Consider the following 13,769-nt stretch of genomic DNA (forward strand, 5'->3'; position numbering starts at 1 on the left):
ACACACACACACACACACATCTCCCATCTGAGCTACAGCTGCCAAGAACGAGTGTTGATTTCTATTCAGCGGATGGCCCCCAAACATCCTCCTTCCTCACCCACCCCATCCCCCACCGCACCCCCACCCACCCCTCCCACCCCCATCTGGTGTGCATCGAGGCGAAGGCCAATCAATAATGCATGGCTACATGAATAACTAGCATGATAACCACTTATTTGGGAAGATGTAATCAGGACCCATTCTGAGGGTGGATGTTTGTGTGTGTGAATGTGTGTGTGTGTGTGCCTAAGAACTCTCCTACAAACACAGTGCCTCTCCACTCCCGATTCCGCTAATGCAATCTCCTCCACACAACACTGGCAAAGCAAGAAGGAGGAGAGGTATAGGACTTCCAGATGAGCCTAGGAAGAAAACACACACACACACACACACACACACACACACACACACACACACACACACACACACCTTGATCAGAATATAGAGCAGCTCTATTCACCTAAGACAAAAGCCCAGAGAAAATCTGGTACCCAAATGTGGTTACTGTTCCATATCCTGGTGGAAGCTTTAAAAGACCTAATGCCCAAGATCCAGTTCCAGGCTCTGGGGTCTCATAGATCAAAGATCATGCCAGCAATAAGATTGAAGAAACTTCCTCAGAAGGTTTCCAGCCAACCCCTGGCTTGTTTTAATACATGCCGAAGCTAGAGGGAGTGCTCATACTCTCTACCTGAAGACATGGGCAAGGAGATGGGGGAACTGCCTTACCGTCATCCTCTGACCCAGGACACCCTCTGCCATCTGCATCTCTTGACTCACTGCTGCAAGGCAAGGGTGACAAAAGGGTCAAGTGGTCCTTCTGCTCTGGGACCAGTTATTCTGTTCCCAGCCCAACTTTGGAATATGAGTTCCTACCCTGGAGTTGAGCATCCAACACTGGGGAGGGGGCTTCCACTACTAAGAGCTGAGCAGGACCACCCAACTTTCCACAGAATATTGCAAATCTCAGCCCTCACTGCTGGAAGGGCCCAGCTCACCCCAACTGCAGGAAGCTGAAATCCCTCTCATCAGTCACTAGCCACACCCCCATTGATGGAAACTCCTAATTAACCCCACTTTGCTCTCTGGCCACGCCTACACCAAGAAGGCCACAGGCACTAATAAGAGGGTACCATGGGCACAAGCAGTTATCTTCAGCGTCCAGCCCATACTGGCCTCTATCCTCCAGCCTGGCAGCTCCAGGACCTCCTGGAGAGGCCTGGCTTCAGAGCTATGGGCATGGAAGGTTAGATAAGGCCAACTTCCTCCCTGGGCCAGGATCTTTTCAGCATCCAGAGCTGGTTTCGGTAAATGAGGGGTCCCATCTTCCAGAGTCCAACAAAGCTGAGATCCCTCAAAAATGGTTCTTCAGAGATGTAACAGCTGAGCCAGGCTTCCGCCAAGACCAGACAGGCATAAGTGGGCTAACCAACCTGAAGGCTTGCTGCTTTGGGTGTATTGGCCTAGACAAACATGGGGTCCTCCTGTCTGATAGTGAAGGGCTGACGGAGAGGAGGAAGGCAAGCAGGATCTGAGCTGTAGCTAGAAGACACCAAAGCCACAAGCAGAGGTTTTTACGGAGGTCAAGCTGCAGGGATGGCTTGACCCTAAAAGCCCATAAGAAGACCTTCGCTCGGGGCTGGGGATTTAGCTCAGTGGTAGAGCGCTTACCTAAGAAGCGCAAGGCCCTGGGTTCAGTCCCCAGCTCCGAAAAAAAAGAACCAAAAAAAACAAAAAAAAAGAAGACCTTCGCTCTAGAAGGTCTTTGCTGATCACCCACCCACCCATCTGCTTTTCATTTCTTAGAGTGTGCAAACCTCCTGCCTCCACTGTGTCAGGGGAATCCCTGAGCCCCTTCTACTCTCCAGTAGGAGAGAGAGAGAGAGGCTCCTCAAGGGACAGTCTCTTATGATGGTCTTCATGGAGCCCTGCCTCCTCTGTGACTTGTCATAGAGCAGTAAAGGCCTGGGGAGCTTCAATATGTCCAGAAGCAGCAGCACAAGTAGCTGTGCGTCCTTAGTCAACTCTGAATGGCTTCAAGCTTTCTCACTGCGTAATAATTGACTCCCATCGTACCTGCCTGTCCTATGGTGTGACCTTCACGGGAATCAAAGGTGATTCACTGAAGCCAGTGGATGTCTGTGGAGACGCTTCAAGGCATGGCCTTCTGTGTTGCCCCTGCAAAGGGACTTGCTCCACAGGAAGGGGACAAGCCCATGTCCTTCCCTTTCTGGCGCTATGGTTCTCTGACGGAAGCACCAATCACCAACCACATGTAGGGAAATAATCTCAGGTTAAGGAGGTTCCTTCTGAGTGGGGATGAAAGTGCAGGGGCTACTGTGAAGGGCAGGGATCAGAAAAGGCCAGAAGTGCAAACTCTAAAGATCCAAAGGCCTGTCCTGTCACCTGTCATCTGTGACGGAAGAGGCCAGCCTGCTCAAGGTTCAAAGGCTAGCCTTCCAGCCCCAGTTCGGCCGTACATTCACGGGACGACCTTGAGCAAGTCTCTTGGTGAGCCTCTGTTTCCAGGTCTTTGTAATGGAGATAAAAATACTGTTTCCCCTGCAAAACTGCTGTGAGAGACGTGACAAAGCTTGACCAAAAGAAAAGAATGTTGGAGCTGGATGGATGGATGGTTTGGTTATTAAGAGCTGTTCTTCCAGGGACCAGACAGAGTGTGGTTCCCAGTGCAAACATCAGGTGGCTCACAAGTACAGCTCTAGAGGATGTAGTGCTCTGGCCTCAGAGCACTGGCACCTACGTGCAAGCACATGCATATGCACAATTAAAAATACGACCTTTAGGACTGGAGAGATGGCTCAGTGGTTAAGAGCACTGACTGCTCTTCCAGAGGTTCTGAGTTCAAATCCCAGCAACCACATGGTGGCTCACAACCATCTGTAATGGTATCTGATGTCCTCTTCTGGTCTGTCTAAAGACAATTATAGTGTACTCATATACATAAAATAAATAAATCTTAAAAAATACAATCTTTAAAAATAAATCCTTTTTTTTTAGGTTGAAAATAAAGATCCTATGAATTCCTGGTACTTCGATTACAAAGCTCTGCTTACAGGACTATGAAGCAGGCTAGGGATACCTGCCAGTCACCACATGTGTTTATTCCTGACAAGTTGAAGAACAGCATGTCCCTTTATTATTGTCCCTATCACCCTAACACAGAGGGTGACACTCTTTATTGAAGAGCAGTTATTGTCCATTATCCCCTGCCATGTCAAACAGATGCCCACCCCAACTTAACCTCTCTCCTCCTCTCCCTACAGTGCCACCAGATGACCCCATCATCCTAGGGGGGCCTGTGATCAGCCTTCGGGCAGGGGATCCCCTCAACCTCACCTGCCACGCAGACAATGCCAAGCCTGCAGCTTCCATCATCTGGCTACGCAAAGGAGAGGTCATCAATGGGGCCACCTACTCCAAGGTGAGCCTGAGGGAGAGAATGGGGGTGCGGGGTGGACAGTGGGACAAAAGATAAAGGGGGGCAATGGTGGGGGTGTCAGGTGCTCGAGGACAAGCTCTGCCTCTCTTCTTGTGGAAGGGCTTCTGTTGTTGCTTCATTCTCCCTGTGTGTGCTTGCTTGCCTCATTGGTCATTGTAGTCCTCAGGTTGTTTCTTTCATTAGCCTCTCCTCCTCAACCTCCCCATCCTGTCCCCCAACTAGGATAACCCTAGAACAAGGTATGGTCAGAAGTGGAGCAGAAGCAGCCAGACCAGAATTGCCACAACTAATATGTGACCCTCTGAGCCTCTGAAAAACATCCCCTCCCCCCAAAAAACCTCCTTAATTGAACCCTAAGTCTCAAAAGAGTAAAAGCCTTTGGAAGGTGGTGATGTTGTGAGGGTGATGTATTCATGATTGAAATTAGTGCCCCTATAAAAGAGGCCCAAGAGAGACCCTTGTCCTTTTCACCATGTCCAGACACTACAAGAGGACAGCCACTAACAAACAGGTGTCTGACCCTTGGCATACACTGGGTCAGTCTGCCCTGGTCTCGGGCCTCCAGGGCTATGAAAAAATGAGCTTCTTCTGCTCTCCAGCTTAGGTATTGTGTTAAAACAGCCTGGATGGATTTAAGACTTGTTTCAGAAAGCACAGTGAGCTAATGTTTCTCCCAAGTGTTGCACAGACCACATTCATACTAACAAATTACGCATTGTTCATCTGAAGTTCAAGGTTGATAGGTCATCCTGTGTTTTGATTTGCTCGATCTGGCCTGCTTCCCACTGCTGCCTGCTGAGAGGCCTGAACAGGAAGGGCTAAATCTAAGTAAGCTTTGTACCTTGAAGTGCTTGCCAATGGGGCTGCTTTTCTTTCTCTCACACAGTAGCACCCTGAACCGACCCCCGCTGTACCCCGCTGCTTTGGTGTTTTTTTTTGTTTTTACATGTTTTGACAGCTTATGGCCTCATGGATCCTGGGATGTGAAGGCAGCCCCGGTTAACTAGTTCCCCCAAAAGAGTTAACAACTCACTGTTCACTCTTCAGCCCATCTGGAATCCACAGCCAGTGATTTTCAGGACCAGCAAGTAGAAATATCAGATCTCTCTACCCAAGAGCCCAGTAAAACTACACCAGCTATCCAACCGTAAACCTGTGCAGCCCCTACCCTGCTTCATCCACCCATTTCCCCACAAATCACCACAAGGGTTCATCGTGCGCTCTCCACTCCACTCCCAATGGCCTGGTGTGGTGTGGCTTACCATGTCCCCTCCTCTTGTGAACCTGTGAATTACAAACCAACTCTGGTCATGGCTCCTTCATGTGTTGGCCTCACTGTTCATGATTACAGCCAGAAAAAAAAAATAACCTGCGCCACATGCCTCCCCAGAAGACTTATGGGGTCCCAGTGGAGTTTACATCCTGCAGAGACTTCCAGATGGAGACCTCGGAGGTCTATTGGCCCGAGCTCTTTTTATCTAGAGACAGAAAACTGGGACCTTCAGGGCAGTGCCTGGACTGCTCAATTAACTTCTAACAGCACCAGAATCTCTGTTACCTAGGTTTTCTTCTTTTGTGGGCCTCTCCCAGGACAGGCTCAGACCCCTATGGTCCCCCCAAAACACCATGAGATGCTATATCAGGGTGCCGGGGAAAGCAGGCTCCAGTCTCTGAAGTTGGGCTACAATTTTCTAGGAGACTGCCTGACTCAGGGCCCTCAGTTTCAGAGGGTGACAAGGCACTTGCTTGTTCTTTAGTCTTGATCCCCAGCTGGCTCCTCCCCATGGGTCCTAAAAAGAAGAATGTTTTCTCCATCAGCAGAGGATATGAAGAAAGGCCATTCCTATTCTAAGGATGGTTCCTTCCCATCTCAAATTGGTTCTGCTGCCAAAGGCCACTGATCAAAGCTTGGCTTACCACCCAAGTCCTAGGGCCAGATTTCCAAACAAATGGCTTCTCTTGGGCCTGAATCGACCCTAGGAACAATGCTTTCTCTTGGGAGATAAGTCCTGGGCAGAGCCTCACTGTGAGGATGTCAAGAAAGACAAACACATGGCCCCGGGGCTAAGGTCATCCAGGGGAGACTGGGAAAGAAAAGGGTATGACTACATTGGAGGTGCCTGTCTAGGGTCTTTCTGAAGGTAGTCCAGCCTGACCCTCCCAGGATACATGAACAGAAGAGTATAGGCCTCATCTAATGAAGACAGGAATCAGGGTCACCCTGTGAGACCTATTCCAGGGGAGCCTATTCAGAAGGCCATTCTCTCCCACACGATGAGGACTACTTAGCAAGCCTGGCACATTGCCTTTCTGGAAAGGAGACTGTGTGCCTTTCCTCACCCAGTTCCACCCTTATTTGGACTGTCACAAGAAGAACGGCAGCTGGGCCAGATGCCAGGCCCTGTTCTCTGTTATCCTAAGCAACTTATTTCCTGGGCTCGGTTTCCTCCTCTAAACATAAAAGAGCCGGAAGAAACACTCAGAAAGTGCTTCAGCTGTGACAGGCTGCAAACCCATGGACTGGACTTTAATATGAGGAGCAGCCTTGCCTAGGAGAGCAATATGGCCCAAGCTGAGGGGCTGTCAGAGATTGGCCTCACATCCGACCTCCTCCTAGCAGCTCAGCCAGGCTGTTTCTTCTCCAGAACTGCAAAGACAATTATGATAAGCCAGATACTTACTTACAAAGGCAGAGTGGCTGGGAACACACAAACACACCCAACCACTCAGACGGGGTCCACAGGGACGTCTCCAGGACTGGCAGATCTAAGGTCTTCAAGGCTTGTCATATGGTGGCAGTTAAGCCCACTGATACTGAATCTGGGTGGCCTAAGTTGGATTCCAGGCTCCACCACCCTGTAGCTACGTGATCTGAACTTTCCATGTCTGTGACCTCGTCTGTATGCTGGAAACATCATTAACACCCAGGTCTAGGGATGGCGGGGGACATGAGCGAGAAACCCGCCTGGCAGATTGAGCAGTAAGTACAGCTGTGGGGACCATCATTGGTCCTTGGGTCCTCACACATGGCCACCTGCACTTTCTAGATGTTGTGGCAGTGTCCCAATAGAGAAGTCCACAGGGTGCTGCAGGCTAGTCTTGCAACATGGCTACCCAGGCTCCATCCCTAGGACCCCATATGATAGAAAGAAAGAACTAATACCCACAAGTTGTCCTCTGACACCCACATGCCCACTAAGACGTGTGTGCGCGCACACATAATACGTAAACAAACAAACACAAATACAAATTGCTTATTTGATTGTGTTTTGAGATAGGGTCTCACCATATAGCCCTGCCTAGCCTGACTGACCTTTACCTTGCCGACTAGGCTCGCCTTGAACTTAGAGAGATCCACCTACCTCTGCCTTCCCATCGCTAGGATCCAAGCTGCATGTGACCAAGCCCAGCAAATGTAATTCTTTCAAAGTTCTTTGTGAGGGGGATAGCACGAAGGCTCTGTGTTCGTCATTTCACGGCTGTGACAAACTCCCTGGCAAAAGCAACTTAAAGAAGGGAATGTTTGCTCTGGCTCAGAGTCTGAGGGTAGAGCTCACTGTGGTGGGGAAGCCATGGTAGCTGGAGTCTGAGGCTGCTGGTGTTGTGTCCCATCTGGGCATGGGCAGACTTCAGAGCTTCTCTCCGAGGCCCGGTGCTAGTGTAAGCAGATTGACTACATTACTCTTTGCCTGCCAAGTCTGTTGAAAGAGGAGATTGGGGGTGAGGAGGGACTGCCTCTCTCCTATCACTTCATGGATACCCTGCCTGGGAATCTAGGGGTTGAGGGAGGCAGCTGGGATTCTCCCTTGTACCTCTTGGTCCTGATACAAGAATGGGTGTCACAGGGCAAGCATCTGAAACGTCAAAGCTAAGTCCAGGGAGGGAGGAACCAGTGATTGGAATGGAAGAGGCCTATGGGTTTTAAGCCCCAAGGTCAACCTTCCCTAGACCATTCTTCTCACCACTTCCTTCCCCAGGGAGGAGGACTGACTGACATACGATGGGCCAGACAGAAGAAGGTTTTGTTTTAGGAGATATAGTCTTTCATCCCCCACTTCTTTGTTTTCTCCATGTTTGGGCTACCTGCCTACTCAAGCCACTGTCAGCCTGCCAACCCCCTTGTCTCCACTGGGCATGCGCTAAGATGAGCTCCAGAGACCTTGCCCAGGAATGGGATGCTGGCTCACAAGTCCCTGGCCCTCGCTCTCTGTGGTACACACTGTCTCCTCAGTCACTCCAGCACATGGACTTGTCAAACCTAGGGGACCCAAAATATCTACACTATTCTACGTATGAAATAGCCACCTGTGCTCACCTTATCTATGAAGGGCATCTCTTCTAGCCCTAGGGCAGAAGCCCGAGGCAGGGTCTCCTGCAGACGACACTGCACAGACCTATGTTACCCACACAATTCCTATTCAGTCCAGATAACAAGAAGTCTGCCTACACGGACCCCTCAAATGTCTGTAAAAAGGGAAGCAGAGAGATGATTAAAAAAGAGAGAGAGAGAGCAGGTGGGGGAGGTGAGTGGGGAGGGAGAAGAGAAAGGGCCTTGTTGCCTGGCAATCAGGCCTGCTCAAGGCCTCTCCAGGCTGTTTGCATATCAATGAGCAGCCCGTATTTAGCAGCCGAGTTGGGGCACCCACACACACTGCCTTGCCTTCAGGCTGCCCATCTCTGGGGGCTCAGTCTGACTTTCCACTGTGTACCAGAGGTGCTGGGAAGGTTGGAAAGATCTGCCACCCACGCTGGGCAACTGCCCCAAGAGTGCACTCAGCCCCCACAGGGCAACCTCACAGGCCAGTGCCGAAAAAACAGAGCAATGAATGCCTCAGTGACCTCAGGAACACATCAGTGGACTTGGGCGCACAAACAAGAAGCTGCACCAGATCCAGTTCTGTTCAGACAGGCACTGAAAGCCTCACATAGTCACTGGAGCCCCGAAGAACGTTCCTTCCATGCAGTGAGTGGGGAGAAGCCTTTGAACACCCACCAACAGAAATGGGTGCATGCGTGCGTGCAGGAGAGAGGTAGAAATCCACTCTTGGAGAACTGAGCTCCAACACATTCCTGACCACACGATGCTGTCAGTGCAAAAGCCACGTGTTTCATCTTAAAGAAATGAGAGAGAGCTTATTCTGGAGCCATTTTGAGTAACCGTGGCTGGGAACATAGATTTACGTTACTCCAAATTACATGTTCTAAGGTGAAGGAAGTTTCATGAGGTTTTTATAGTTTTACAGAACAACGATGCTATCTGAGCTTTTGGGTTGGTGGAAGCTAGTGGTGTGCTAAGTTAATAGATTCCAAAAAAGAAAAAGAAATTAACTATTAGTCACAGGTTATTAGTTCTTGACGCAGAGGTGGGCAAGCAATGACTGTTCCGGAGGGCTAAAACAAGCCCAAGAGAAGCAGTTAGCATCTGGAACTGCAACCTTCCAGCTTCTCCATCATGCTGGCATTCTAATCAGTTGATCATTCTTTGCAGATACAGTTGATTTTCAGGATTTTTGGTCACAATGCCCAGCATATATGCCCAGCCCCTAGCCCCTGCCTGTACACCAACATGGATTGGGTCACTGTAGATCCTCAGGGGTTACCATCAAAGCCACATCGATAAGCTTAGGGAACTGGTAGGCTGGGATCCAGAGTCTGATGCCACAATAGGGCCCACCAAGCTCCAAGGACGTAGTGAGGAATCCAGGAACAGGTGACTCCATTATCATTTGCTCCCCAACCCTAACCCCAGAGCTGATTACTATGCTGATGAAAGACTCCGTGCCTGAGGTGTGTCTCCAGAGACAACCTCCAGAGAGGGGAGAGGTGAGGGGTATAGGGATGACAGAGACCGGAAGCAGGTCTCTGATGGAATCAGCATATGATAAAATGTCCCACTTAGAAGACACCTTCAAGGCCACCAAGTCTTAAGGTCTCATTTGCATATGAGAAAAGTGACCGGAGAGACTTACAAAAGAGAAACAAAGCAAAAGATAAAAGAAGAAAGAAATTCAAAACACGACAACCGGGGAGGACGAACATCCACTCTCCACTCGAAAGGCAATACTCAAGATAGTCGGTGGGAAGGGAGTCACACTTAAACAAGGGTCAGCCCTGAAAAGATGGAGGAGACTGCTGTCCTCAGACACTGTCTTAAGGTCAAGAATACATGAAAGGGCTTTTTTTTTTTTAGAGAGAGACAGAAAGGAGATACAATGGGACGGTGGGCAAAAAACACTATGCACTAAGTGGGGACCAGCCTGGACATCCTGGATCTTTAGTTAAACATCTCAATGTCCCTACAATGTAAACCTCATAGCTGATGCACAGGACCAGAATAAGATGGGTATTACCCATTCTGGTGATATCGAAAGATCACTAGGCATTCTGGGTTCTATCAGGATAAAATTTTAAAAAAAAACCTAATCTTTTTTTTCATTTAATGCATTTTTTCTTTGGGATTTGGGGAACAGAGCAAAGGGGGAGGAAGCAAAAGGGAGCTTTGCCAAGGACCACTCCCAAAACAGCCACCAAGGTATGCCCCTGGCCACCTTGAACCCCTGTAGGCTTAAAGCTTCAGGCTTCCCTCTCCTGACAGCAGATCTGCCTGAGGGGCCAGCAAACATAGCCCTCCTCTATGGGGCTGCTGCCCAAGCCCTGAGGTATTTCCAAGAACTGGGAGCCAGAGCCAGGTACACAGCCAGCCTTCTACAAGGGTGGCTCACTACTGGGGCACTGCGTTTTTTCATTTCCCTTTTTGTTTAATGAACACATCTTCCTTTTTCTCTAATTAGGTGGAACAAACAACTTGAACCAGAATTTTTATTTCCCAGAAAAACACCCGCCTGGACACAGTAAATATGTCATTAATCATCATTCCGAGGCGGAGGGACACGCTGGGCTGGCCAGGGAGGAGGAAAAGCAGTCAGAGAGCCTAATTAGAGTGAGGCCTCCCTTCTCCCCTCCCAGCCCCATCCTCAGAGCTGCACTCCCACCACCGAGTCCAGAGCCCTCAGTTGGAGGGGTTCTTAGCTGAGTCGAACTTATGTAAATGCCCCTTGTTAGCACCTCAGAAAAGAAAAGGATACAGAACAATACTCACCCTATCCCCTCCTCTCCCCTCCCCTTCTCCCCCCATTCTACCCGGAGGTCTTATTTTCATCCAGGAAATCGTTCTTATTATCGCTTAGCTATTTATAGAGGTGGTGAGGTCTGCTGAGCAGCCCCAAGCCAATGTGGTAATAGGGTGCCCGCTGCAGCTCCCTCCATGCACTGCCTTTGGTTGGGGGCAAATTATACTCCCTCCAGCCCTATTCTGAGACCTCCAGTTGGGCCCCTTGCCCAGAGGCTGACCTACAGACTGTGGGCTACTCAGACTGGCCACTTGGACTGCTGGAACAAGCCACATCTCTCTCACCAGCCCCTCTGCACCGAATTTGGACCAAAATCCCTCCTGACAGGTAGAAAATACTAGAAGGCTTCAAGCCATAGAGCCTAAATCTGGCCAGTTTTACAGTTACAGGAGAAAGTGTAGGGCTGGGCCTCTGCTCCGTCTTGCTCTAGACTGGTATAGACTGGCTTGACCTACAGTAAGAACCATTTTTCCAGAGGATCATAGACTCTACTCCTTCCAGAGGCCGCATGCTTTGCCCCAAATTAAAAAGGGCTATGCTGAGCTGAGGGCCTAGAAGACAAGTTCTGGCAGCCTATGAGCTGTCAGCTAACTCAGTAACTACCTTTTGTGAGACTTGGTAACAATGTAGCCACCCGTAAGGCTCAGGTCAGGTGCCCATCAAAGATTCTGTCCTTAGAGGAACCTACTCTTAAGCTCTGCCCACCAAACTCACTTGAGCTCAGCATTGCCTTGCGAAATGCTTCTTCCTTGCAACAATTCTGAGAATGAGCTACAACGCTGTTGTTATTTTATGAGAACTTTTCAGTAAATAGAATCAATCATCTATTCCCCGGCTCCAGTCCAGCTAAAACAAGACGGCAACCAGCACCACACCCCTTCCCTATAGAATGTCAAGTTCCTTCCCGGAGGGGAAGCTTTTGAGTTTGAACAGACTCCAGTTGCATCTTCAGCAGCCCCTTTGCCCACACTCCATCCCCTACATGAGCCTACATTAGTGGACTCCAAATTGATGGAGAACAGTGTGCAAAGAGAGAAGAGTGCCGGGGTGGCAGCCATAGTGGGAGAACTAGTTACAGCGCTGGAATCCAGGAAGGAAAAGCAAGGACTCATGGCTTGTGTTCATCTCGTGGTGCAGTCAGAGCACAGTGCTCAGCACCACAACTTGGTATTTAAGCATGGATGGAGAAGCTGGGTGGTGATGGTGCACACCTTTAATCCCAGCACTTGGGCAGCAGAGACAGATGGATTTCTGTGAGTTCGAGGCCGGCTTGGTCTAGAGAGCAGTTTCTAGAGCTACACAGCAAAACCTTGTCTCAACACACACACACACACACACACACACACACACACACACACACACACTAGGGGTTGGGGAAAGAAGAACATTTTGGGGTTGTAGAAACAAGTCTGAAGCCACCAAGCTACCAATCCAGATGTGTGGCTTCAATGGCTTCAGTGTCTCTTCTAGCTCCTGGCAGGTCCCAGTGTTCCCATCTCTGTGAACATGACTGTATAGGCTCCCTAAGCCTCTCTTGTGTTGTCTCCTTTTCAGGAAAGGATATTTTCTAAACCCAGAACGGTCTTATCTGCGAATGAACCTACTCTAAGACTGGGGTAGACACGAATGCGGTGGGGGAGGGGCAACTTTTTGCAGAAATGCTACTTTTACCACTAACTTGAGCATGAGTCTGGGAAAGTTTTACTGTCTTGATGAGCCTCACTGGGTCAGAATGAAAAGCATTGGCCTTCGCCCATGCTATGGTGTGGTGGGAGCTTTAATGAGATCAAGAGGTGCAATGAATGACTCGGGACATTGCAAAGTTTTACTAGGCAAACAATCAAAGGTGGGTACACACAGGTGACTAACAACCCTATCTGTGCCTGCCCTTAACTCAGTGCTCCTAAAGGCGTCACCCTTCCACAGACTCATTCCTTCTGTCTGCTGCAACCCCTCCCCTTGCTTGGCTACAGATCGGGAGAGTCACCAGCACCAGGGGCAGGACCGATGCTGGTTACGTTTTAAAGAGGATCTACCCTAGATCTGACTTCAAGCGAGCTAATACTGGTTTCCGCTGAGCTTTTGGCTCGCAAGCCCAAGCTGTTTTCACATCCCATGGCAATCTCTCTAGTTCCTTTTCCCTTCCACCATCCAGTATCCAGCATCCAGCCAGGCAAGGACTAAAAGGGAACTGTCCAGTTCTGCATGGAGACTGGAGCCCAGGTCCTCTGAGCCAACCCTACCAATGCTCACCATCCCCGGCTCTCTCTTCTCTGAGCTGTGCTCTGATAGCTCAGGCTCTCTCAGCTCAGTAACACATGACCCTCTCTTCCTTTACCACCTCTCTCTCCAGACCCTGCTTCGAGATGGCAAGCGTGAGAGCATCGTCAGCACACTCTTCATCTCCCCAGGGGACGTAGAAAATGGGCAGAGCATTGTGTGCCGAGCCACCAACAAAGCCATCCCCGGAGGAAAGGAGACCTCAGTCACCATAGACATCCAGCGTGAGTACAACTGTCCCTCTCTGGCCTGGCCAGGGACACGGCTGGAACCAGCCCACACGGGTGCATGTGTATGTGTATATGCAGACTCGCATAACCTGTGCCTGTGCACAGAGGCCAGAAGAGGTTGTTGGATGTCCTCCTCTATCAACTTTGCCTCTTCTTTCGAGACAACCTCTCTCCCTGAGCCTGGGTCCCATGTTTTCTCTGCTAGGCTAAAAACCATTAAGCCCAACTGTAAATGTAACTTATTGATCTGGGTGATTGTTGTCTCTGAGGCTTACGGCCCTCTCTTCTTGTGAGAGTTAGGCCTATCTTATTCTGTCAAATCTTTCTCTGATTCGTCACTTTGTCTGCCACTCATTTAGACATTCCATTCAAACATGGGTGCTTCCTTCTACAAACTAACTTTACCTTCATTGTTTGGGATTAAAGGTGTATATTAAGGGCGTATCTGTATTCCAGCCAGAGAGGTTAAAGGTGTCTGCTAAAGGTTGAGCCGCACCACAACTAGAAACAGGGATTTTTGGGTAAATAACACGACCTCAGGGTTCACAGTGTGATCAAATATCCTACAAAACCCAACAGTTCTCCAGTCTGTGTTCTCCTTGAAGCTGGAGCTATAGTTGCACACAG

The 13,769-nt window shown here is 49.6% G+C and overlaps 1 protein-coding gene and 1 long non-coding RNA gene across 9 annotated transcripts in view; one reads left to right on the plus strand and one right to left on the minus strand.

The window, feature by feature from the left end:
• LOC120094325 (uncharacterized) overlaps positions 1–3,365 on the minus strand; it is a 52,313-nt gene extending 48,948 nt beyond the window's left edge. Inside the window, exons 1-2 of the long non-coding RNA XR_010054348.1 lie at positions 2,119–3,365; positions 772–824 (exon numbers count right to left, since the gene is read on the minus strand). This is a non-coding gene — a long non-coding RNA (uncharacterized LOC120094325). The remainder of the gene's footprint in view (positions 1–771; positions 825–2,118) is intronic.
• Kirrel3 (kirre like nephrin family adhesion molecule 3) overlaps positions 1–13,769 on the plus strand; it is a 539,837-nt gene that overhangs the window by 494,246 nt on the left and 31,822 nt on the right. For all 8 annotated transcript variants that reach the window (XM_039081393.2, XM_039081392.2, XM_039081396.2 and 5 more), the window contains 2 exon segments: positions 3,327–3,484; positions 12,986–13,136. In XM_039081393.2, coding sequence (XP_038937321.1) covers positions 3,327–3,484; positions 12,986–13,136 — 309 coding nt within the window.

This window comes from Rattus norvegicus, chromosome 8, assembly GCF_036323735.1.
Source record: "Rattus norvegicus strain BN/NHsdMcwi chromosome 8, GRCr8, whole genome shotgun sequence".
NCBI lineage: Eukaryota > Metazoa > Chordata > Mammalia > Rodentia > Muridae > Rattus > Rattus norvegicus.